General features: G+C 41.3%; 1 protein-coding gene across 1 annotated transcript; it reads right to left on the bottom strand.

Moving 5' to 3' along the window:
• Positions 1 to 23,127, bottom strand: LOC115142786 (protein-glutamine gamma-glutamyltransferase 2-like). The gene is made up of 13 exons (XM_029682520.2): positions 22,916 to 23,127; positions 16,862 to 17,041; positions 15,466 to 15,684; positions 14,315 to 14,433; positions 12,595 to 12,723; positions 12,256 to 12,433; positions 10,438 to 10,573; positions 8,015 to 8,118; positions 7,501 to 7,740; positions 6,030 to 6,305; positions 5,585 to 5,745; positions 5,091 to 5,227; positions 1 to 4,024 (listed from the first exon to the last, which is right to left on the bottom strand). The coding sequence occupies exons 1-13, from the start codon at positions 22,923 to 22,925 to the stop codon at positions 3,874 to 3,876; spliced, it is 2,040 nt and encodes a 679-aa protein (XP_029538380.1). The 5' UTR covers positions 22,926 to 23,127; the 3' UTR covers positions 1 to 3,873.
• Between the last annotated feature and the right edge of the window lie 552 nt (positions 23,128 to 23,679).

The raw sequence follows: 23,679 nt of genomic DNA, 5'->3' as shown, positions 1-23,679 counted from the left end.
TAATTTCTTCAAATAATCATCTTTATTTAATATTGATTAATTATTGCAATAATGAAACCGTCAGCCCAAGAGTCTTGACTGTCGGACCGAGTGCTTGAATCATACAGAGAATATTGTGTCTTTATATACCAAACTTAAAAATGCTTCAACCATGGCTGGCTCCACCATTCCCAGAGGGGGGGTGCACCATGAGCCACTTTGGGCTCATCCTGTCTTTATCTGCCCCTGGCGTTATCTTAACCCCCCGACCCTGGCCTCATTTCCCAGGCCAGGATGTCTAAGGACCACTGAGGCCTTTGTTCTACTCCTCTCTATCCCAGCTAAACATACACCATATCTTGTCTATGGAATGCAGGCTCAATCAGACCAGAGACATATGTCTCACATGCACCACTAATCATAGAATGGAATGTGGATATTTGGTTTCTTATCCCCGAGACATCAATCAGCTGTCAGCTTCAAGCCATTTCTAGTAAAAACCCATGTACTTGACACCCAGACTAGCTGCAGGAAGCTGGAGTTGACACCATAAAACTCAACATTAGCAGGACAGAAATACCTTACTGTTTGTTAAGTAAATAAAAATGAAATATCCACCAAATAAGGTGAATACATAATATTTCTATCACAAGGTCCATTTGTAAGAACCAACTATCAGAACCTAACCAGAACCAGACCATTACATCCAGATGTCCTGCTCAAAATGTATTATTGCATTTGTTTGCATTTTCCCCCTGGATCTGATTTACGTTAGCATTTTGCATGGTATGTCAAATGATGGATTACTACCTTTTCTCAATGAGGTTAAACCTCCCTGAAATAACTGAACCAAGGCCGGGGGCCTGTTTTTTAACCAGAATGCACATTGGCAGTATGGCGGAATGGCACCCCAATTCTTCATGGCATCATCATTCAGTGGAAAACAATAAGTTGTACACTACCGTTCAAAAGTTTGTGGTCACTTAGAAATGTTCTTGTTTTTGTCCATTAAAATAACATCAAATTGATCAGAAATAATGTAGACATTGTTAATGTTGTAAATGACTATTATAGCTGGAAACAACAGATTTTTTTATGGAATATCTACATACAGTAGGCGTACAGAAGCCCATTATCAGCAACCAGCACTCCTGTGTTCCAATGGCACGTTGTGTTAGCTTATCCAAGTTTATCATTTTAAAAGGCTAATTGATCGTTAGAAAACTTTTTTGCAGTTATGTTAGCAGAGCTGAAAACTGTCCTTCTTTAGACCAGTTGAGTATCAGGAGCATCAGCATTTGTGACTTCAATTGCAGGCTCAAAATGGCCAGAAACAAACAACTTTCTTCTGAAACTTGTCGGTCTTTTATTATTCTGAGAAATGAAGGCTATTCCATGAGAGAAATCGCCAAGAAACTGAAGATCTCGTACAACGCTGTGTACTACTCCCTTCACAGAACAGAGCAAACGGGCTCTAACCAGAATAGAAAGAGGAGTGGGAGGCCCCGGTGCACAACTGCGCAAGAGGACAAGTACATTAGAGTGTCTAGTTTGAGAAACAGACGCCTCACAAGTCCTTAACTGACAGCTTCATTAAATAATACCCGCAAAACACCAGTCTCAATGTCAACAGTGAAGAGGCGACTCCAGGATGCTGGCCTTCTAGGCAGAGTTGCAAAGAAAAATCCATATCTTAGACTGGCCAATAAAATAAAAGATTAAGATGGGCAAAATAACACAGACACTGGACAGAGGAAGATTGGAAAAAAGTGTTATGGACAGACTAATCTATGTTTGAGGTGTTCGGATCACAAAGAACATCCGTGAGATGCAGAAGAAATGAAAAAATGCTGGAGGAGTGCTTGAAGCCATCTGTCAAGCATGGTGGAGGCAATGTGATGGTCTGGGGGTGCTTTGGTGGTGGTAAAGTGGGAGATTTGCACAGGATAAAAGGGATCTTGAAGAAGGAAGGCTATCACTCCATTTTGCATAGCCATGCCATACCCCGTGGATGGCGCTTAATTGGAGCCAATTTCCTCCAACAGGACAATGACCTAAAGCACAGCTCCAAACTATGCAAGAACTATTTAAGGAAGAAGAAGTCAGCTGGTATCCTGTCTATAATGGAGTGGCCAGCACAGTCACCGGATCTCAACCCCATTGAGTTGTTGTGGGAGCAGCTTGACCGTATAGTACGTAAGAAGTGTCCATCAAGCCAATCCAACTTGTGGGATGTGCTTCAGGAAGCAAGGGGTGAAATCACTTCAGATTCACTCAACAAATTGACAACTAGAAGCCAAAGGTCTGCAAGGCTGTAAATGCTGCACATGGAGGATTCTTTGACGAAAGCAAAGTTTGAAGGACACAATTATTATTTCAATTAAAAATCATTATTTATAACCTTCTCAACGTCTTCACTATATTTCCTATTCATATTGAAACTAATTTCATGTATATTTTCATGGAAAACAAGGACATTTCTAAGTGACCCCAAACTTTTGAACGGTAGTATACCTGTGGATTGTTCAATGTGAAGGGACTAGTTATATAAATAATTCCATGGTGTGCTAAGTGTTCATCAAGATGAATTCTACTATGGACGGGACTCGTTTCCAGGTACAGGGAGTTTTTACATGGAGCCAATGTGCGTTCTCATGTCTTGAATCAGTTTTGTGGAATGATTTGTATCTCTGGCTTCTTCCAATAATCTCTAGGTTCTGCCAATGTCTTACTATTTCATTTTTGTCAAGAAGATGGAAGTGAACCTTTTGACCTCACTAACAAAATGCTCAGTATTTGCCAAAGGATTACTGATAGCAAGCCACATTTGGTAATGTTGCTCTTCATTGTACAATCACCGATGAAAGGTTTATATGCAAAAATACAAAAGTCCTATATTTCAAAGCTTTGCATGCAAAAATGTTATAATCAGAAACTCCTTTATTTGCCAAGTATATTTACACATACTCAGAATTTTACTTGAAAGTATTCAGACCCCTTGACTTTTTCCACATTTTGTTACGTTACAGCCTAATTCTAAAAAGTATTCAATTGTTTTTTCCACGCTTGGCATTCAGGCCAAAGAGTTAGAATTCACACAATTGTCAAGAGAGAAAGTCCTTTGTCAACGCTACTGACTCTGATCTGGCGGCTCACTAAACACAAATGCTTTGATTGCAAATGATGTCTATGCTTACCGTTAAGTAAATAAAGACAAGGAAATGGTGCAATCTGGTTTGCTTTATATAAGGAATTTGAAATGATTTGTACTTTTACTTTTGATACTTTTTCCACCATTGAAATAAATGGTTTCGTCAGACCAGAGAATCTTGTTTCTCATGGTCTGAAAGTCTATAGGTGCCTTTTGGCAAACTTTGGGTGCCTTTGACTGAGCAGTTGCTTCCTTCTGGCAACTCTACCATAAAGGCCTGATTGGTTGAGTGCTGCAGAGATGGTTGTCCTTCTGGAAAGTTCTCTCAGGTACACAGGTACACTTCAATCAAGGTGTAGAAACATCTCAAGGATGGTCAATGGAAACCGGATGCACCTGAGCTCAATTTAGAGTCTCATAGCAAAGGGTCTGAATACTTATGTAAATACATTTTTTTTTTCCCCCATTTATTTACAAAAATATCTAAAAACCTGTTTTCGCTTTGTTCTTATGGGATATTGTGTGTAGATTGATGAGAAAAAGGCTGTAACGCAACAATTTGGAAAATGTCAAGGGGTCTGAGTACTTTCCGAAGGCACTGTATAATCCTAACAAACAGAGAATTTGTTTATCTATATGTGATAAAAGAGATCTTGGAGTATAGAAATATGCATAGATTGTGAAACAACCCTATGTCTTTGTCTTCACTGGGTTTTGTGGAGTGCAGGCTCAGGGTGGGTCCTCTACTTGCCGATGATGACATTCCTGTAGCCCTTGACGTGACACAGCTTATTGCTGTCAAAGTCGACCACCAGTTTCCGTTGGCCTGAGTGGGTGGGCGTGAAGTAGATTTTGACCTTGGCATCTTGCCCGGGTTCCACCGTGGAGTTAAGCCTAAGGAAGGTACACATTTAGAAGTTACTCTATCGACATCCTCTGTAACACTCTATCATGCTATATTCTCAGCATAACTGTTGAGACCATTGATCTTGTTTTCATGAACACCTTGGCTATCAATGGATGTCTTTAGCTAGTGTGATTGTAATAATTTAGCTGAGTTGACCAGCCAGGACTGTGTATGTATTGCTTCACTGTCTACAGTATGCTTTCCATCCAGCCATATACATACGTGTGAACTAGAAGTTACTTTGGATTAAAATATCTGCTAAATAACCATATTCATACATCCGTATAGGATATGTAAATCTGTCATCGGAGCTTCTCAAACTCATTCAAACCTGTCTTTATGATCAAATCCCTTCATATTCTCTGCCTCTAGGCAGTTGTCTCGATTGCGTAACACCACATTGAGCCAAACATCTGGGGATCGCAAGTCAACCAAACCCTGTCATCACCACCATCTGAATGCTTGGATATCCAACTCTGACAAAGCGATGCTCTCAGAAACCCAATGATTTTAAATATAGTGAATAAATCCAGACAAACATTAATTAACTGGTGAAACAGCTTACTTTTGCCTAGCCAACTCCCTAGTCTTTGCTGTGAAAGCGTTACTTTTCAAATCAAAACACTTCTTTGAGAAGCTTCATGAATTGTGACCTTGGCAAGACACTTGGATAGTTTTAGTCTGCTTGATTTGTAGATGGCTGGGAATTCAGTATCCACCTTAGCCCTAATAAGGCTGTGACACTGCTTTTGACATGTAAGCGTTAATGTCTTCTACAGACATTTCTCTTATCATTGACTCCAACTACCAAAGCATGGACATACACCACTCGGTGACCAGATGAGTAGATGATTATGTGTGTATGAATTACATGTGGTTATGGACATACCTGACAAACTACACTAAATGGCTATACCCTTTGACCTTTACTAACGTGCACTGTGTACACAAAAGCACATGTCCTGTTGTTAGTGTTTGATATACATGGGACTTGATCTATTATCAGTCCTTATTGGACATAACGTAGATGTCACACTGCCATGGTTGTCCTACTTCTCAGTGATGATCTGTCCTCCGGTGAGATTGGAACCCTCCACGGTGAAACAGCAGTTCTGCAGTGGTACTGGCAGAGGGTTCTGTAGAGTTATCTCAGCCACCAGCTTACGGTTCTCTTTGGGTTCCCCAAGAATCTACAACGTAAGGGACATCACTTAATGCTCTGAGACGTTGCATTTCATCGGCTAGAGAAATGTCCCATCGATACAAATCCGACTCAAGCTTGCGATGCCAGCTAGAACCATTTTTTTCACATGGATATCTTGTCCTAGCATGAGTACTTCAAGGCAACTTTGTTTTCTTGGAACTGTGGTTAGTCTACTTGGCTTGGGACCAAATGTTTGAAACTTTGATTCCCAAGTCAGACTACCCCGCTGGTTATGCTGTAAACATGCATTAATTAATGAACTATTCAGGTTAACGATTGCATTTACACATTTTTATTGTATGCTTAAATCTTGTTTTGTTAAGTGTTACAGTAGTGACCGTACCCTGACTTTGATCTCAGGATTTTCCAGTACAACGTTCCTCACAGCAAGGTAGGCCTCTCGGGTGCCGTAGTCTAGGAGCAGAGCCGCCAGCCGGATCAAATTGTCCTCAGTGAGGTTCTCGGCATACTTGGAATAGTTCATTCTCAGAGGAACTCGCTTCTCTGGAGAAAGACATTTAGCTTAGAAAGTGACACACTCCACAAAATCACAACTTCTCACCATGTTGACATAGGCAGAGACACAAACCACTGGACATTTTGCATTCATTGACATAGATACACAGTTTAGCATTAGACAGTGAAAGAACATGAAGAGATACATCAGTACACAGTCTTATACTCTAAATGAGCTGGGTGTAAATGATAATCAAATCCAGAAGTAGATACAGTATATCACACTCATACATTTTATAGACTGATCACTCCATTCTACAAAGCCAACTGACCTTCTCCAGGTGCCAACTCTACGTTGAGCAGGTCTTTGAACCCACAGTTCTCTCCCAGAATTCCGTTGTAGGACACAGCTCTGGAGCCGAACACCAGACGGCACTTTTTCCCATTCGGTGTGTTATTCGTAACCACGGCGAACACGTCAAAGTCGCAGCCTTTCTTCATCTCCGCAGAAACCTTGATAGCGATAAGCAGGCCAGCATTTGTTGGCTGCTGCAGAAGTTTGTTCTGGTGGTTGGCTTTTGTAAAGGCCTCCCTTTCCTCGTCAGAACCTGGGGGCACAAGAAAAACTCAAAGTTACACATGCTTTCATACTGTGTATAGCCTCTGATCAACCCGGACACATTCAGGGAAGTATAAGAACTTGCTTCCAAACCAGAGTAGTCCTTATTGTCCTTCACCACAAATAGCTCCATACGCTCTCAGATTGTACATATAGTGAACAGACCATTACAAATATTGATACATAATATGTGATGGTCCTATCTGCTGTCTTGGGTGGCATATCGTGGTGTAATGTCACCTTCCGGAGACACCTGAAACCCCACCTCTTTCAGGAATACCTAGGATAGGATAAAGTAATCCTTATCACCCCCCCCCCCTTAAAAGATTTAGATGCACTATTGTAAAGTGGCTGTTCCACTGGATGTCTTAAGGTGAACGCACCAATTTGTAAGTCGCTCTGGATAAGAGCGTCTGCTAAATGACTTAAATGTAAATGTAAATGTAAATGTAATGTGACATTAGTGTGTCCTGATGCCATGTTACAGTGGTGTGTTTGTTAGTTTGTCCATTTTCAGTCAGTGTGGTGCAGTGGTGTGTCATCATATCATCGACCCACAAGCTTCCCGTTTCCTACCTCTCCTTCCCCTTATTATATCCCCGCCTTTTCACTCACAACCTGAGGCGAATTCAACAAGGCTTCTGTTGCGGCGAAAATGTTGCCCGGAGTAACAATTTCAGTCGAACAATTAACATTCTAAAATGTTTTGGTGAAACATCAAAACAGCTACTTTTTGTAGTATCACTGTGGCTTTTTAGCGACGATATTCAAACAGCAAATGACTTTGCTATTCCTACTACACGTAATAGAAAGCCCACATGGTCACTTGATTATTTGTAGTAGCAGTTTAGACCGAAACAGACGCTTATATTCGCCGCTCACGACCTTCTCAGACCGCTCACTAATGTTGGCGAAGGTTCACAGCTAACACAAGACAAATGGAATATGTGAGCTAACGTTAGCTAACGTTCACAGCTCACACAAGACAAATGCAATATGTGAGCTAACGTTAGCTAACGTTCGCAAAACAATTTCCCTTGTTGAATGCACCTCAGGTCAGCACTTGTTTGACTGTTGGTCACCCTACATAATAGGATGCCAGCCATGCCTGGCCCTATTGCCACACTGCAAATGCTTCTCAAGTATTGCGGGTCCTTATTGTCTGTTGTAGCGAAGCTCCCTACCCTCAGGGTACTTGTACAGGTGTGTGATGTCCTCTCTCCTATCACTGCCCACACTCTTCGTGCTGATCTTCAGGCCCACTTGGACAGAGCTAATGATCTTCTCTGTGCTGCCGTCTTTGCGCTTCATAAAGGTGTGCACGTCAGCGTTGACCTCCGCAAACACAAATGGGGCATCATATTTACAGGTGAGCTCGCCCTCCTTGATGGCTTTCAGTGGGATAGGGCCGCAGCAGTAAACCCCTGAAAGAAAGGGACAGTGAGTGAGTGGAAAAGTCATGTAATCTGCGAGAGAACTGAAAATGACACGTGTTCAAGTCTTATCTTAAGGCATATCTTTATGTCTACTAGTAAAATATGTCGATTAGCGATTTAGCCGTTTCTACACCAAATCCCAATACGTAACTTTAATGGTATCAGGGGAATCAATACACATTTGAATTGGGGTCAGGCCCTTTTATGGGCTATTCTGTATTTGTTGGGGTTATTATAGTTGGTGTTATTCTCAATGCCTTACCTTCACTCTTCTCCTGTGGTGTGGGGTCCATGGCCTGCCAGCCATCATAACCCGGTTGAAGGTCAGGTCTGGTCATCCAGTTCTCGACCCAGCAGTGGTAGTTCCTACAAAGGAAAAATGACCAACTCTGGTATGTTCCCATGGTGAATTAATCAGACGGACAAAAAAAGACAACCTTTCGATCCAAGTTGGAGCACACCAGAGTTGCGGACATTCCTTTCTGCTTTGATATGTTCCTTTTTGCTTCTGTCCTGCAACTGATAAGTTGGATGTGTATATTTTTCTTTCTTTTTTTATAGTTCCTACAAGGACACAACAGCCAAATCAAATCAAATTGTATTTGTCAAATGCGCCGAATACAACATGTACCTTACCGTGAAATGCTTACTTACAAACCAACAGTGCAGTTCAAGAAATAGAGTTAAGAAAATATTTACTAAATAGAGTAAATTTTTAAAATAAAAAGTAACAATAAAATAACAATAACGAGGCTATATGTGCAGAGGTACAGGTTAGTTGAGGTAATTTGTACATGTAGGTAGAGGTAAAGTGACTGTGCATAGATAAGAAACAGCGAGTAGCAGCAGTGTAAAAACAAAGGGTTGGGGGGTGTCAATGTAAATAGTCCGGGTGGCCATTTGATTAATTGTTCAGCACTCTTATGGCTTAGGGGTAGAAGCTGTTAATGAGCCTTTTGGACCTAGACATGGCTCTCCGGTACCGCTTTCCATTGCGGTAGCAGAGAGAAAAGACTTTGACAATTTTTGGGGCCTTCCTCTGACACTGCCTAGTATAGAGATCCTGGATGGCAGGAAGCTTGGCCCCAGTGATGTACAGGGCTGTACGCACTACCCTCTGTCACGCCTTACGGTCGGATGCCGAGCAGTTGCCATACCAGGCTTACCAAGCATACCAAGCTCTCGATGGTGCAGCTGTATAACATTTCTTGGTGTGTTTGGACCATGATAGTTTGTTGCTGTTGTGTACACCAATGAACCTGATGTGGACACCAGGAAACTCTTGACCAGCTCTACTTCAGCCCCGTCAATGTTAATGGGGGCCTATTTGGCCCTCATTTTCCTGTAGTCCCCGATCAGCTCCTTTGTCTTGTCACATTGAGGGAGAGGTTGTTGTCTCTGACCTCCTCCCTATAGGCTGTCTCATCGTTGTCGGTGATCAGGTCTACCACTGTTGTTTTGTCAGTAAACTTAATGATGGTGTTGGAGTCGTGCTTGGCCACGCAGTCGTGGGTGAACAGGCAGTACAGGAGGGGACTAAGCATGCACCCTTAAGGGGCCCCAGTGTTGAGGATCAGTGTGGCAGATGTGTTGTTTCCTACCCTTACCACCTGGGGGCGGCACGTCAAAAAGTCCAGGATCCAGTTGCAGAGGGAGGTGTTTAGGCCCAGGGTCCTTAGCTTAGTGGGCACTATGGTGTTGACATCGCGCACTAGCTGTTATTGACAAATAGACACACACCCCCAGCCCACTTCTTATCAGACATAGCTGTTCTGTCCTGCCGATGGACAAAAAACCCAGCCAGCTCTATATTATCCGTGGTTTCGATCAGCCACGACTCAGTGAAACATAAGATATTATAGTTTTAATGTCCCGTTTGTAGGATAATAGACCTTTCCAGATTGCTGTCTGGGAAAAGAGCAGGACATTTGCTCATATATCCTCCGGAATGCTTTGACTATTTCCAGATTGTTGGCTAAAAGGCATGAGTAAATTTAATCTATTCTACATAATCGGCAAGATGATTTTCATCTTAAAATCAGAAATGACTGTATTTTGATTTTGTATTTTTATTTTACCTTTATTTTACTAGGCAAGTCAGTTAAGAACAAATTCCTATTTTCAATGACAGCCTAGGAACAGTGGGTTAACTGCCTTGTTCAGGGGCAGAACGACAGATTGGTACCTTGGGAATTGATCTTGCAACCTTTCGGTTACTAGTCCAATGCTCTAACCACTAGGCTACGGTGCCGCCCCGTATAGCATAACCGTTGAAAACTGTAAATATACAATCATTTACCCCCAAAATATACTATTTAGAATGTATTTCTACAATACGTTTCAGTTCATTTACATCTTAAAACACATATCTTAATCAGAAATTACTGATTTTTTTCCTGTCAATTTAGCCTGCCAAAGCAGTTAATATCTGTTACTGTTTTTGTCACTCTGACTCTTAATGTAAATGTCTGTATTTTAAGATTTTGACATCTTTTGATGTCTTTTTTCAGTTAATGTTTGGCAGCCTGTGCTGCCACACTTTTGATCGTGTTTTTATTTATTCATTTTTTACAGTGAAAAACAGTATTTTCCGACTATATACTGCACAACATCCTCTAGCTCTGTGTTGAATTTTTTTGAGTGGAAATTCAGTCACTCGTCAATTTGATAGTCCTGAGTTCTCACCATATCATGTCTCTCGACTTCTGAACAAGTTGTCCGTTCTCATCCACATAGCGCTCTATCACCAGGTTACTGTTGGTGTCATGGGCTGAATTATAGTTGGTGACCACTCGACAAGGGATGCCCAGGGCTCGTGAAACTGATAGGGCAGAGAAATAATATACAGTTAGCCAGTACTACTCAGGAACTATAGTACTACAGATTTAACATATGGCGTTATAAACACATTGTACACAAGTAGTTCATAGAATGTGCTACTTAACCTCTTCAACCTATGGGGGCGCTATTTCATTATTGGATAAAAAAACGTGCCCGTTTTAAGCGCAATATTTTCTCACAAAAAGATGCTCGACTATGCATATAATTGACAGCTTTGGAAAGAAAACACTGTGACGTTTCCAAAACTGCAAAGATATTGTCTGTGAGTGCCACAGAACCAATGCTACAGGCGAAACCAAGATGAAATTTCATACAGGAAGTGAGACAGATTTTTGAGGCGCTGTGTTCCAATGTCTCCTTATATGGCTGTGAATGCGCAAGGAATGAGCCTACACTTTCTGTCGTTTCCCCAAGGTGTTTGCAGCATTGTGACGTATTTGTAGGCATATCATTGGAAAATTGACCATAAGAGACTACATTTACCAGGTGTCCGCTCGGTGTCCTCCGTCGAAACTATTGCGTAATCTCCAGGTGCGTTCATTTTTCCATTTTGAACAGAGGAGAAACCAAACTGCCACGAGTGACTTATCGAATAGATATGTGAAAAACACCTTGAGGATTGATTCTAAACAACGTTTGCCATGTTTCTGTCGATATTATGGAGTTAATTTGGAAAAAAGTTTGCGTTGTAATGACTGAATTTTTGTTTTTTTTTGGTAGCCAAACATGACGCAGAAAATGGACCGATTTCTCCTGCACAAATAATCTTTCAGGAAAAACTGAACATTTGTTATCTGAGAGTCTCCTCATTGAAAACATCCGAAGTTCTTCAAAGGTAAATGATTTTATTTGAATGGTTTTCTGGTTTTTGTGAAAATGTTACCTGCTGAATGCTAACGCTAAATGCTAACACTAGCTATCAATAGCTATCAATACTGTTACACAAATGCTTGTTTTGCTATGGTTGAGAAGCATATTTTTGAAAATCTGAGATGACAGTGTTGTTAACAAAAGGCTAAGCTTGAGAGCTAGCATAGTGATTTCATTTCATTTGCGATTTTCATGAATAGTTAACGTTGTGTTATGCTAATGAGCTTGCGGATAGATTTACACAATCCTGGATACAGGTTTTTTTCTTAGCTAAACGTGACGCACAAAATGGAGCGATTTCTCCTAAACAAATAATCTTTCAGGAAAAACTGAACATTTGCTATCTAACTGAGAGTCTCCTCATTGAAAATATCAGAAGTTCTTCAAAGGTAAATGATTTTATTTGAATGGTTTTCTGGTTTTTATGAAAATGTTGCCTGCTGAATGCTAACGCTAAATGCTAATGCTAGCTATCAATAGCTATCAATACTGTTACACAAATGCTTGTTTTGCTATGGTTGAGAAGCATATTTTTGAAAATCTGAGATGACAGTGTTGTTAACAAAAGGCTAAGCTTGAGAGCTAGCATATTTATTTCATTTCATTTGCGATTTTCATGAATAGTTAACGTTGCGTTATGGTAATGAGCTTGAGCCTGTATTCACGATCCCGGATCCGGGATGGCTCGACGCAAGAAGTTAACGTGTCTTGTGCAAAACGAAACATTTTTATCCTACATCGCGATACAGTATGTAAACATGCTGTTAGCGTTTCTATCCGTTCATGTCTAACCTGAGCAGGCCACTGCTGCAAACACCCAGCATTGGCCAAAGCGCACAGGTTGACAGGCATTTGTGTCCCAGTTCCGCAGGATCTCCACACTGCCCTTCCATGACAGGGGGCTCACCCCACCGTCATAGTCGTCGGTCCACCTGCCCAGCAAGACCCCTTTGTCGTCATTACAGTTCACCTGAGGGACGTGGACAACAATGGTCAGGCTCTTCATTTCACGTGAAATTTGCTTTGTTATTTTGAGCGGTGCCATTTGCCATCTATGTTGAACTGCTGTATGCACTGTAGTGTGTAATGTAGTGCATGACAGGATGGGAAACCCATTTGATGTGATCTCACCATGGCACTGAGAACTCTGGACACATAGATTGGGTTCTTCCTCCCTGAAGCGTCTTTCCCAGGGTTACGCAGGCACTTGGGGTTCATTTCCAGGATTCTCAGACAAGCTTCCAGGATCCCATCCTCAAACTACACAACACAGACAAAACAAACAAGGAAAGATTGACTACAGATGTAAATGTTCAAATGATGTTGCTGCAGGATTATTTTGCTATGACAATATACCTGTACTGTAGGTCCAATTTAAGGTCCTACATGCGGATATATTGAAGCAACATCTCAAGACATCAGTCAGGAAGTTAAAGCTTGGTCGCAAGTGGGTCTTCCAAATGGACAATGACCCCAAGCATACTTCCAAAGTTGTGGCAATATGGCTTAAGGAAAACAAAGTCAAGGTATAGGAGTGGCCATCACAAAGCCATGACCTTAATCCTATAGAACATTTGTGGTCAGAACTGAAAAAGTGTGTGCGAGCAAGGAGGCCTACAAACCTGACTCAGTTACACCAGCTCTGTCAGGAGGAATGGGTCAAAATTCACCCAACTTATTGTGGGAAGCTTGTGGAAGGCTACCCAAAATGTTTGACCCAAGTTAAACAATTTAAAGGCATTACTAACAAATACTAATGGAGTGTATGTAAACTTCTGACCAACTGGGAATGTGATGAAATAAATAAATGCTACTATTAATCTGACATTTCACATTCTTAAAATAAAGTGGTGATCCTAACTGACCTAGACAGGGATTTTTTACTAGGATCAAATGTCAGGAATTATGAGAACTGAGTTTAAATGTATTTGGCTAAGGTGTATGTAAACTCCTGACTTCAACTGTGTATATATATATATATATATAATATAGGGCTGTAAACCCAAACAAAAAGCGAGGTGTAAACTTCTAATAAATACAAGGTACGAGACCCATAAAAACAAGTGCACACTAACACGGTAACATGCAAACCGATACAACAGAGTACAGGAAATCCATTCCAGGTGACTACCTCATGAAGCTGGTTGAGAGCATGCCAAGAGTGTGCAAAGGTGTCATCCAGGCAAACGGAGGCTACTTTGTTTAACACTTTTTTGGTTACTACATGATTCCATATGTGTTATTTCATAGTTTTGATGTCATCCCTATTATTCTACAATGTAGAAAATAGTAAAAAATAATGAAAAACCCTTGAATGAGTAGGCGTGTCCAAACTTTTTTCTAAATGGAAGTAAACATGCAAGAGTGAGCAAAAGGTCAAATAATGATCAAAGGATTAGAAGTCTTGCTTCTTGACTTTGATTCCCTTCTGAAAATAACAGGCACAAATGCTTAGTGACGCTGGATACCAGTTACCTGCAAAAGAAGTATGCAACTATGACACACACCCATTAAATACAGAGCTGTATCAATAACGGAATCAGGGTCTCGATATCTCACAGTGGGATTAACATGATCTGTCAATCATACACTGATTGAACCAATGGAAGTATCTAAATTTGGAAATGGATTTTTCCAGTCAGCAGTTGACAGGATGTCCCACCCATCACAAGTTCCTCTGAACCCTATTTTACCTTTTTACCAAACTTGTCAGGCCACTGATACGTAAATAGGCAACACTATCTCTATTTTGAATGTTAAGAGCACATATTTTGATAACGGACAATTTTTCCTTATTGGGGGTAAGCTTGGGCCAAAGTGGAGCTGATAGCACTTGTGTTGGTGTTGGTACCTGGCCAAAGTTCCAAGGTGTAGGGATGAGGTATTTCCAGCTGCCTCGGTAAATGATACCATCTTGAGCCAAGACGTACTCCGTCAGTTTCTCCTCACTGTCCATGTACACCACATCGCCTGTTGCCAAGAGACACAAATAATACTGTAATGAGGTATCGTCCTCCATAGAAAAAGACAAGCTCCCAAAATAGTAAATGGAATGAAGGATGCCTCATTATGTGCTTGCAGTAAGAAAACACTATTTCAACATGCACAGGGTTTATTGAAGGTAGATAAAAGTTTTAAAGCTGCGGAGAATGGATATGCAAGATGCTCTTTGAATAAGGAAGTAGTCTATGGCACAGTAGATGTAGATGAAGAAATAAACAGAATAGTGGGTCAACTTCCGCAACAACTAAGAGCATTACAGTGCGAAGCTCAACTTCTCCTCTGTTTTGGTGCGCTGGTTACCAGGCTGTGAACTGCATAAAACTAACCATGCACATGTGCAGATACTGTGTCAGAGCAAAGTCTTGATTCTCTCTCATCTCAATATCTGCGGTGCTGCTCGTGGCAATGCCATTTGCTGAGTGTAGCTTTAAAATGCCCTTTTTTGCAATATTTATTTAACCAGGTAACTTGACTGAGAACACATTTTCATTTACAGCAACAACTTGGGAAATAGTTACAGGGAAGAAAGTATGAGCCAATTGCAAGCTGGGGATGATTAGGTGGCCATGATGGAATGAGGACCAGATTGAGAATGTAGAACACCGCCAGCAGTGGGATGCAGAATGGTATGCTGCTGGCTCAAACATGCATGGTAGAATTGTCTCTAATTAATGAGACTACCTGCTGTTTATTTACTTTGTTGCCAATTGGGACACAATTTCTAAGTGAAACATGTATTGTAGATATAGCACATAGTAGGGCAAAAAAATCCATCCCCATTCATGATCATCATATCCTCTCCCAAACTACCACCCATCCATCCTGTTCTCCACACGTTGTGATCCTTCCACTGCTATAAGCCCGAATCTCTCCATTGATCATGTTCTCTGTCTATGTAATAGAGACATCTAAGGCATTCCCTCGCTGTACTGTACATAGGCCCCACTACACTGAATGGATACACTCGCAGAGAGCATGACTCAAGGAATGTTTACCCACCTGTGCACCAAGGGTTATATAGCAGCACAAACTCCACCAAGCCCCCCTGACCCAGGGTCAAGCGCCAGCGTCCGATAGGCGCGTCCGGGGGGGAACAGATGGACAGGGACACCATGTACCCGGGGGGACTGGTGACTGCGGCACTCCAGCGGGAGGTGTCGATTTGGTCAATCAGACCAAAGGAGGCCCGTGTGCCATACTGATCACTGGGCTGGGGACCTGGAAGAAGACATGGAGGAGAGAAAGGGACAGGGATGGAATAGTCACCGTTGAAACACAGAACTGATGTTTGTGAAAAAGAATACATTGACACCTTTCTGTTTTCTCAATGACATTCAATTCAGCATTGAAAATAGGTGCAAGTTTAAGTTTGTTCCATCTGAGCGAGTCTGGCCACAAGTCAGAGACCACTATGATGACACACCAAATTAGTTTTATGGATCCTTTAGGTCTTCTAATGCCGCTAAAGGGGAAAGTAATCCAAAAGTAATGGAAACTAATCAGATTACATTACTGAGTTTGGGTAATCCAAAAGTTACGTAACTGATAAAAAGTTGGGACAATTAACTAGCAATTGTAACAGATTATATTTCGAAAGTAACATACCCAACCCTGAGGGTAAATAATGGTAGAGGAGGCAACTAACTATTCTGCTCAATACTGGTATCACTGACAATTGGACCAGGCTAAAACAGTTTCCCTTTACTTAAAACAACATTAGATTTCACCATCATATTTTCTTCCTCCCTATTGTCTTCTAGATCACAATTGCCATTGTAGAAAATAAACATGGTCCCAGTGCCAATAGAAACACACAATTATGCATTTCCATAGTACCTTTGACATTTCCTGACAAGACCCAGTTAAAAAATGTTCTCAATTCCCTGTTCAAAATCTAAACAGAAACTTAGCTCCAAAATATGTAAGGACATTTAAATAGCCAGGGTGAATACCTGCTTAAATTTGTATTTGATTAAATTAAAACAGTCTATTGGGCATGGCAGCAACGTCTCCCCACTGGGCACAGACGTCAGTTCAACGAACGTTTTTTATTTACATTTGGTTGAGTGGTCAATTAATGTGAATTCAACGTAAAAATCAACAAAAAACCTGTCACCATGACATTGGATTTAGGTTAAAAGTTGGTTGTCTGTGTTGATCCCATATTTTTTAAATGACGTGGAAACAAAGTTGAGTGGGGATCAAGTCTAAATCTGCTCATTTGAAAATACCTCATGCGTGCGCTGCTCCTTAGTGTGTAGCACCATAACAACAGACTATGCTCTATTTTTGTATTGTTTTAACCTATGATTTTTAAACAACATTAAACAACATTGAGCTAGCGCCTTTCACACTGAATTGATGTCAACTAACAACCCAGTGAAAACACAGTTACCTGTCTCCACGGTGAGGTCGAGTGCACTGCCGCCAGGCTGGTATCCCCCCGAGCGGAGGTGCAGGTTGATGGTGAACGGCTGGCCCCTTCTAACGATCAGCTGCTCCACCCCGTTGAGCTCCGTACGGTGGTCTGTGTTGTTGAACTCACATTCCAGGTCCCATCTGGCAATTTCCAGTGCTGGGAGATGGATGAGAAAGAGAGAGGACTTCGTGAGTGGAATGACCTCAGGATTGACCTCTTAACATCTACCCAGCCAGTTACAAGGGAACAGAATTCTGCTCGAAAGTTCCTCTGTTTGTTCTTTTGAGGGTATACTCTAGGCCCACCTTTATTATAGTATGGTTTAAGACTTTCTGACAAATGTGTTTGTAAAAAGCGCTATACGAATAACATTTATTGAATGGCTATCTTGGCGCCTCAGTGGTGGGCCAACCCTCCCCTTGCTTTTAGGACAGTAGGGTCTATACAGACTTTCTGTCTTCAGCCAACTTGGCTCTTCCAATTGCTCCTGGCTCCCCCATCTCAACACTTTTATTGATTTTTTTTTTTTTTTTTAAGGTATGTTTTACACAGAGAAAATGAGACAACGTACATTTCTTTTGTCACTGCCTGCTAGGCGAAGTGCGCAAGCAAATATTGTGCTCGTCCTTATCCCCCGGCCTCGGTTGTGACTATAATCCCACCTTCTGATGTCCTGTTTATACAGTAGGAAGAACTACAGTCCCTCTGCTTCCTCAAGACAAGACAGTGTGATGTTAAACAATCTTGGGCATTGAAAAAACTTGATGGAAAATGAACGTGCGGTGCCAAAGGTTACGCCCATTTAAACACTGACTGACAAGTGTTTCTGTATGTTTGTTTTTATTTGCATGGTGCATTATAGCTTGGTGTTTTAACACTGACCCCTGTTTAACATTTCAAGTGTTAAGCTAAACACACTATATTGGGTCGCATCCTAATTGCCTACAGGACAACATAACGCGTCTTTTTCACACAAACAACTAAGAAGATGAAGAGATCAGAGATATCTTCTTTAAGGTTGCTTTCCTTAGGGTGCTTGTACACCCTGGCCAGGATGCTACTTCTTGAAGAATGTCAGGGCGCTAACATTTATGGAGTTTAAGACCATCGGGATAGTATATCGTCTACATTTTGCCGAACACTGAAAACAAAACAATAAACAACCAACGAAAAGTCCTGTAAGGTGCAATACAACACTAAACAGAAAATAACCACCCACAAAACACAATGGAAAACAGGCTACCTAAATATGGTTCTCAATCAGGGACAACGATTGACAGCTGCCTCTGATTGAGAACCATACCAGGCCAAACACAGAAATAGAAAATCATAGACAAACTAACATAGACAACCCACCCAACTCCCGCCCTGACCATACTAAAACAAAAGACAAAACAAAGGAACTAAGGACAGAACGTGACACATAGAGGCAACAGGCCTATAAAATGGATCTATCAATGTCATAATCTGGGGAGCATTACGGAGATTAATAGCAGATGAGAGGTGGTGAACCAAAATGTTGTTTTTTGACAACACAGGCAAAGGCTAAATCAATGTGATGGTAAACTGCAGTTTATTGCTGCGTGTCATAATCGCATTACATCATTGGTGTCAAATAAAATACATTTTTCTTAGCCACTCTAGCATTGTGGTATGAAAGATAATGTGCCATCTGAATTGAAAGGGTTTCTGTAGGTAGGGTGTAGTTATTGTTGTTTTGGATTATTCCACTGTTTTAATTGTAAATCAATGATATCACCGTATTACAGTCTGCTAAAATAATGAATTGACAAAGATTAGTACAAGCTATGAGTGTAGGGAATGTGTCTTCCCATTTGGATTGTCACATAAACCCCATTGAGTGAAGCAACAGTACCACTATGAGGTCGCCATCTCCATCATGCCATCACTCTTGGCTTACCCTCCCTTGTTTTGCTTCCAGTCGACTAACCTTGACCACCCCCACGTCAAGGCCCGTGCTACAGGCCGAGCAGAACTACTGGGCCAGCATAAATCCAATAAGGCCAGGGCTATGAAGGATCCTAGTCAGTAACATATTCACAGAGGCGGGTACAGTAAATCCCAGGAAAAATTAATTCCATTCTCTCAGCTATTACAAGCAACTTACCCAGCCTAGTCATGAATGAAGCAGGTCTCTCTCTCTCCCTCTCACAGTTGTAAAAGCACTACACTGTGTCACAAATGCCGTCCCACTCTCTGTTGGAAATGTGGTATTTCGTTTTTCCCTTCATACCGGCAGCACTGTGCACTCCTGGGAGTCAACATAATCGAGCACTTTGTGCATGTGTAGAGAGAGACACATTGTAAACAGGTGACACTTATTCCCCGTTCCCTAGCTGTTTACTTAAAGCACATTGAACCAAACTGCCCTGCATGGCCCCAAAAGATGAGCGAATGCTGTAGTATGCAGCATGCAGCTTAAGCTTAGAGGCATTTAACAATGTTTCCTTGTACTATCATGGCAATAAAAACAGAAATACTTTACTCACATAAATATTCAGACCCTTTGCAATGAGACTCGAAATTGAGTTCAGGTGCATCCTGTTTCCATTGATCACCCTTGATCCCCAAGAACGCAGTGAACTCTATCAATCTGGAAGAATTTTGGAACCACCAACTCTTGGCCGCCTGGCCGAAAAGCAATCAGGGGAGAAATAAGATTCTCGGGTCTGAAGAAACAAAGATTGAACTCTTTGGCCTGAATGCCAAGCGGCACGTCTGGAGGAAACCTGCCAACATCCCTACGGTGAAGCATGGTGAAGGAAGCATCATGATGTGGGGGTGTTGTTCAGCGGCAGGGACTGGGAGACTAGTCAGGAATGAGGCAAAGTACAGAGAGATCCTTGATGAAAACCTGCTCCAGAGCCCTCTGGAACACAGACTGGGGCGAAGATTCACCTTCCAACAGGACAACGACCCTAAGCACACAGCCAAGACAACACGAGTGGCTTTGGGACAAGTCTCTGAATGTCATTGACTGGCCCAGCCAGAGCCCGGACTTTAACCCAATCAAACATCTCTGGAGACACCTGAAAATAGCTGTGCAGCGACGCTCCCCATCCAACCTGACAGAGCTTAAGAGGATCTGCAGAGAAGAATGGGAGAAAATCCTCAAATACAGGTGTGCCAAGCTTGTAGCATCATACCCAAGAAGATTTGAGGCTGTAGACATTGTCAAAGTTGCTTCAACAAAATACTGAGTAAAGGGTCTGAATACTTTTGTAAATGTGATATTTCCTTTTTTGTATCTGAAAAACTGTTTTTGCTTTGTCATTATGGGGTATTGTGTGTAGATTGATGACAGAAAAAAATATTTAATACATTTTAGAATGAGGCTGTAATGTAACAAAATGTGTGAAAAGTCAAGGGGTCTGAAAACTTTCCAAATGCACTGGGTTGCAGTTCTTGACACACTCAAACTCTTAGGCCTGGGACCTACTACCATACCCTGTTCAAATGGCACATAATATACACAATCCATGTCTCAATTGTCTCAAGGATTAACAATTCTCCTTCAACCTATGTCCTCCATTTCATCTATACTGATTGAAGTGGCTTTAACAATAAGGGATCATAGATTTCACCTGGAGTCACCTGGTCAGTCGAAGTCATTGAAAGAGCATGTGTTCTTAATGTTTTGTACGCTCAGTGTATATGTCAATATATTAGGCTTAGGTGTAACGGATGTGAAACGGCTAGCTTAGTTAGCGGTGGTGCGCGCTAAATAGCGTTTCAATCGGTGACGTCACTTGCTCTGAGACCTTGAAGTAGTGGTTCCCCTTGCTCTGCAAAGACCGTGGCTTTTGTGGAGCGATGGGTAATGATGCTTCGTGGGTGACTGTTGTTGATGTGTGCAGAGGGTCCCTGGTTCGTGCCCGGGTATGGGCGAGGGGACGGTCTAAAGTTATACTGTTACATAGGCATGGGTCAAACTCATTCCAAGGACAAAATGTAGTGTGGGACAGTTACTGGTTGCATTTACAGCTGCTGTCATTTGCTATTAATAAAAGCCCAAATGTCCCTTAGCAACAATTAACTCCCCCTGAAACACAAGGGTGTAACATTCTTCAGATGTTTGCTATACGAAACAAAACTGACAAGGTGCGAGAGACATCATAAGTGTCATCAGAAATGTTCATTCAGAAAAATGAAATGTCGGTTTTATATTTATAATAATCAAATGATGATCTATACGCATAGCGACGGGAAGTAGGGGTGCTGAAGGTGCTGCAGCATCCCCTGATGAATTGAAATCATTTTGCCATAATGATATAATTACTTGTGTCTAAACACTGACTCAATTTGGGCAGCACACATCCTGGCGATTTGACTGGTAAACTCATAGGTACGCTCAAAATGGCTGCCAGTCCGGACTTGAATGGGCACTGTCATTCTCTGGGTTCCATTTTTATGGATTCTATTTCTCTTCACACAGTCAGTAAATAGCCAATAGGCTTTTCACAAATTTCAAAATATAATTGTAGGCAATACGTTTGGAAAGCAAACGCCTGCTGCTAAAAAGAGAAGACTAATCTGTCAGTACACTAGACGCAACATTTTTTTTCTCAACAACTCAGATGAACACCACTGTTTTTCAAAGTAGCTCAAGCCTATCTTGAGACCATCACTGCTATGGTGAGAAGCCTAGGCTATGAATATCCATGCTATCTCCATCATTGTGTAAGTCAGTGCCACTGGAAAGTTGATTTAGTAGCCTATTGTAGCCGATATATATATGTCCTCTTAATATTGTACATTCTGTATCTCCCTTCTTTTTATTGACCCTGGGCCAGGTCAAGACAAGGTCGTTTCTATTGATCTGTCTGACAGTGTCAGAGACACTCCTTTAGGTCATTTGGGTAGTAGAAAAAAACAGGATTATAATGTCATGTCAGCCTAAATTACTTACAATTGCATGAAATGGCCACATTTTTCTGGACCCTACTAAAAAGAATCCACATGTTTGTAAATCCTGTTTGCCACTAGCAAATGCGATGACAGAATGCATTATTAGAGAAAAAATTTACCCCACCCAAACTCACCAAACATCTTCTCATAGCTCTGTCTACTGTGTGTGCACCATGTTAAGTTGGTAGTTATGGTTTAAGCATTGGCCATAGGAAAATATTTGTTGCTGGACTTTCACACCATTATAGCATATCCTAGGTCATCAAATGACAACCAGCAAAACTATTTGCTGTCATAATTCATCTATGGTGGGGGGTGGGTCAGATTTCACTTTGCCTCTTCAGTTTTTAGCGTTTTTTTTCCAAACAAAGCAATTATTCTCCAATAGCCTTATGTAACGGATGTTCGCGCCCGGGTATGGGCGAGGGGACGGTCTAAAGTAATACTGTTACACTTATAAGGCAATATGGAAATGCTCTAAATTCTTCAAATATTTAGGAACCAAGTTGTGGCTCAGCCCTGCATGGAGTAATTTATTTTTGGAAGCAATAACATAACAATAACAATAACATGCGCTACTTTAGTAGGATATGTTACTTGAGAATTGTTTTATTTATTTTTTATTTCACCTTTATTTAACAAGGTAGGCTAGTTGAGAACAAGTTTAGCAGTGTGAACAGACAACACAGAGTTACACATGGAGTAAACAATTAACAAGTCAATAACACAGTAGAAAAAAAAGAGAGTCTATATACATTGTGTGCAAAAGGCATGAGGAGGTAGGCAAATAATTAAAATTTTGCAGATTAACACTGGAGTGATAAATGATCAGATGGTCATGTACAGGTAGAGAATGAGTCAGAAACAAAGAAAGTCTGCCACTTTGTAGTCTACATTTTTGTTGATATTGCAAAAAAATGTATTTGTTGTTTTAGCATACTGTTTATGAAACAGAAACATGTCATTCATAGTCGCTATCAAGTTCAAAGTTACGTTCAAATAAGCAGTCAATTGGGTGATGCAAGCACTACAGAAGACGATTCGCTGATATACAATATTTTCAATATAACATTATAAATAGTCTAGTTATTAAAATCTTACCTTGAGCCATGTTCGCGTTGATCTACAGCCGGACAAGAGTCTGGGGTATGCTGGCTGGCAGGGGATATTGGATGTAGGTTATTCTCAATGACTGTGTCTATTACACTGTGCGGCGCTATTCAGACTAAACGAAGGTCTTATTTGGAGTGGTCATGCGCGTCACCGAAAATCCTTGGAACTGTAGGCTACTCTTGCCATATAGCAGCGCACCAAACATTGCTGAAGGCGACAGCATAATGGTTGGGGAGTGACGGCGCTTCCCTAGAACCCCAGCATACGCGCGCTCACATGCATGGAAAGGGTGCGCTCGCACGTAAACACACACACACACACACACACACACACACACACACACACACACACACACACACACACACACACACACACACACACACCACTGAGACCACCTATAGTTGCATAATTTACAACATTAATTTGTGTGACAATAGGGAATAGGGAAGTCATTTTCATGTATGTGTGGACATACTTTAATGAATAAAATGTAGGAGTGACTGACCGGTTGATGTTTTGATAAGAAATCATTTGATATTTTGCTGTGATTCTTGCTTTATCCAATAATTTCTTCTTGGGGTCAAAATGACCCACGTCGTTAATCAATGTATATAAAATGTGTTGGTAATCTGAGGGTTAATGGAAACATTGTATGAGTATGAATTACGTGATAATGCCCGAGAAGCTGGTGTTTGAAGGATATATTGGCACGGGTGTTGTTAGGCAAACCGTGCCAACATATCCTCCAAACA

This window comes from Oncorhynchus nerka, linkage group LG15 (genome assembly GCF_034236695.1).
Source record: "Oncorhynchus nerka isolate Pitt River linkage group LG15, Oner_Uvic_2.0, whole genome shotgun sequence".
In the NCBI taxonomy this organism is placed as follows: Eukaryota; Metazoa; Chordata; class Actinopteri; order Salmoniformes; family Salmonidae; genus Oncorhynchus; species Oncorhynchus nerka.
This window is presented reverse-complemented; position numbering and strand designations above follow the sequence as displayed.

Coding starts and splice junctions, on each gene's coding strand:
- LOC115142786 (XM_029682520.2), bottom strand. Junction 12,724..14,314: donor CACCTTGGAACTTTGGCCAG/GTACCAACACCA, acceptor TGTGTTGTGTAG/TTTGAGGATGGGATCCTGGA. Junction 4,025..5,090: donor GGACAGATCATCACTGAGAA/GTAGGACAACCA, acceptor TACCTTCCTTAG/GCTTAACTCCACGGTGGAAC.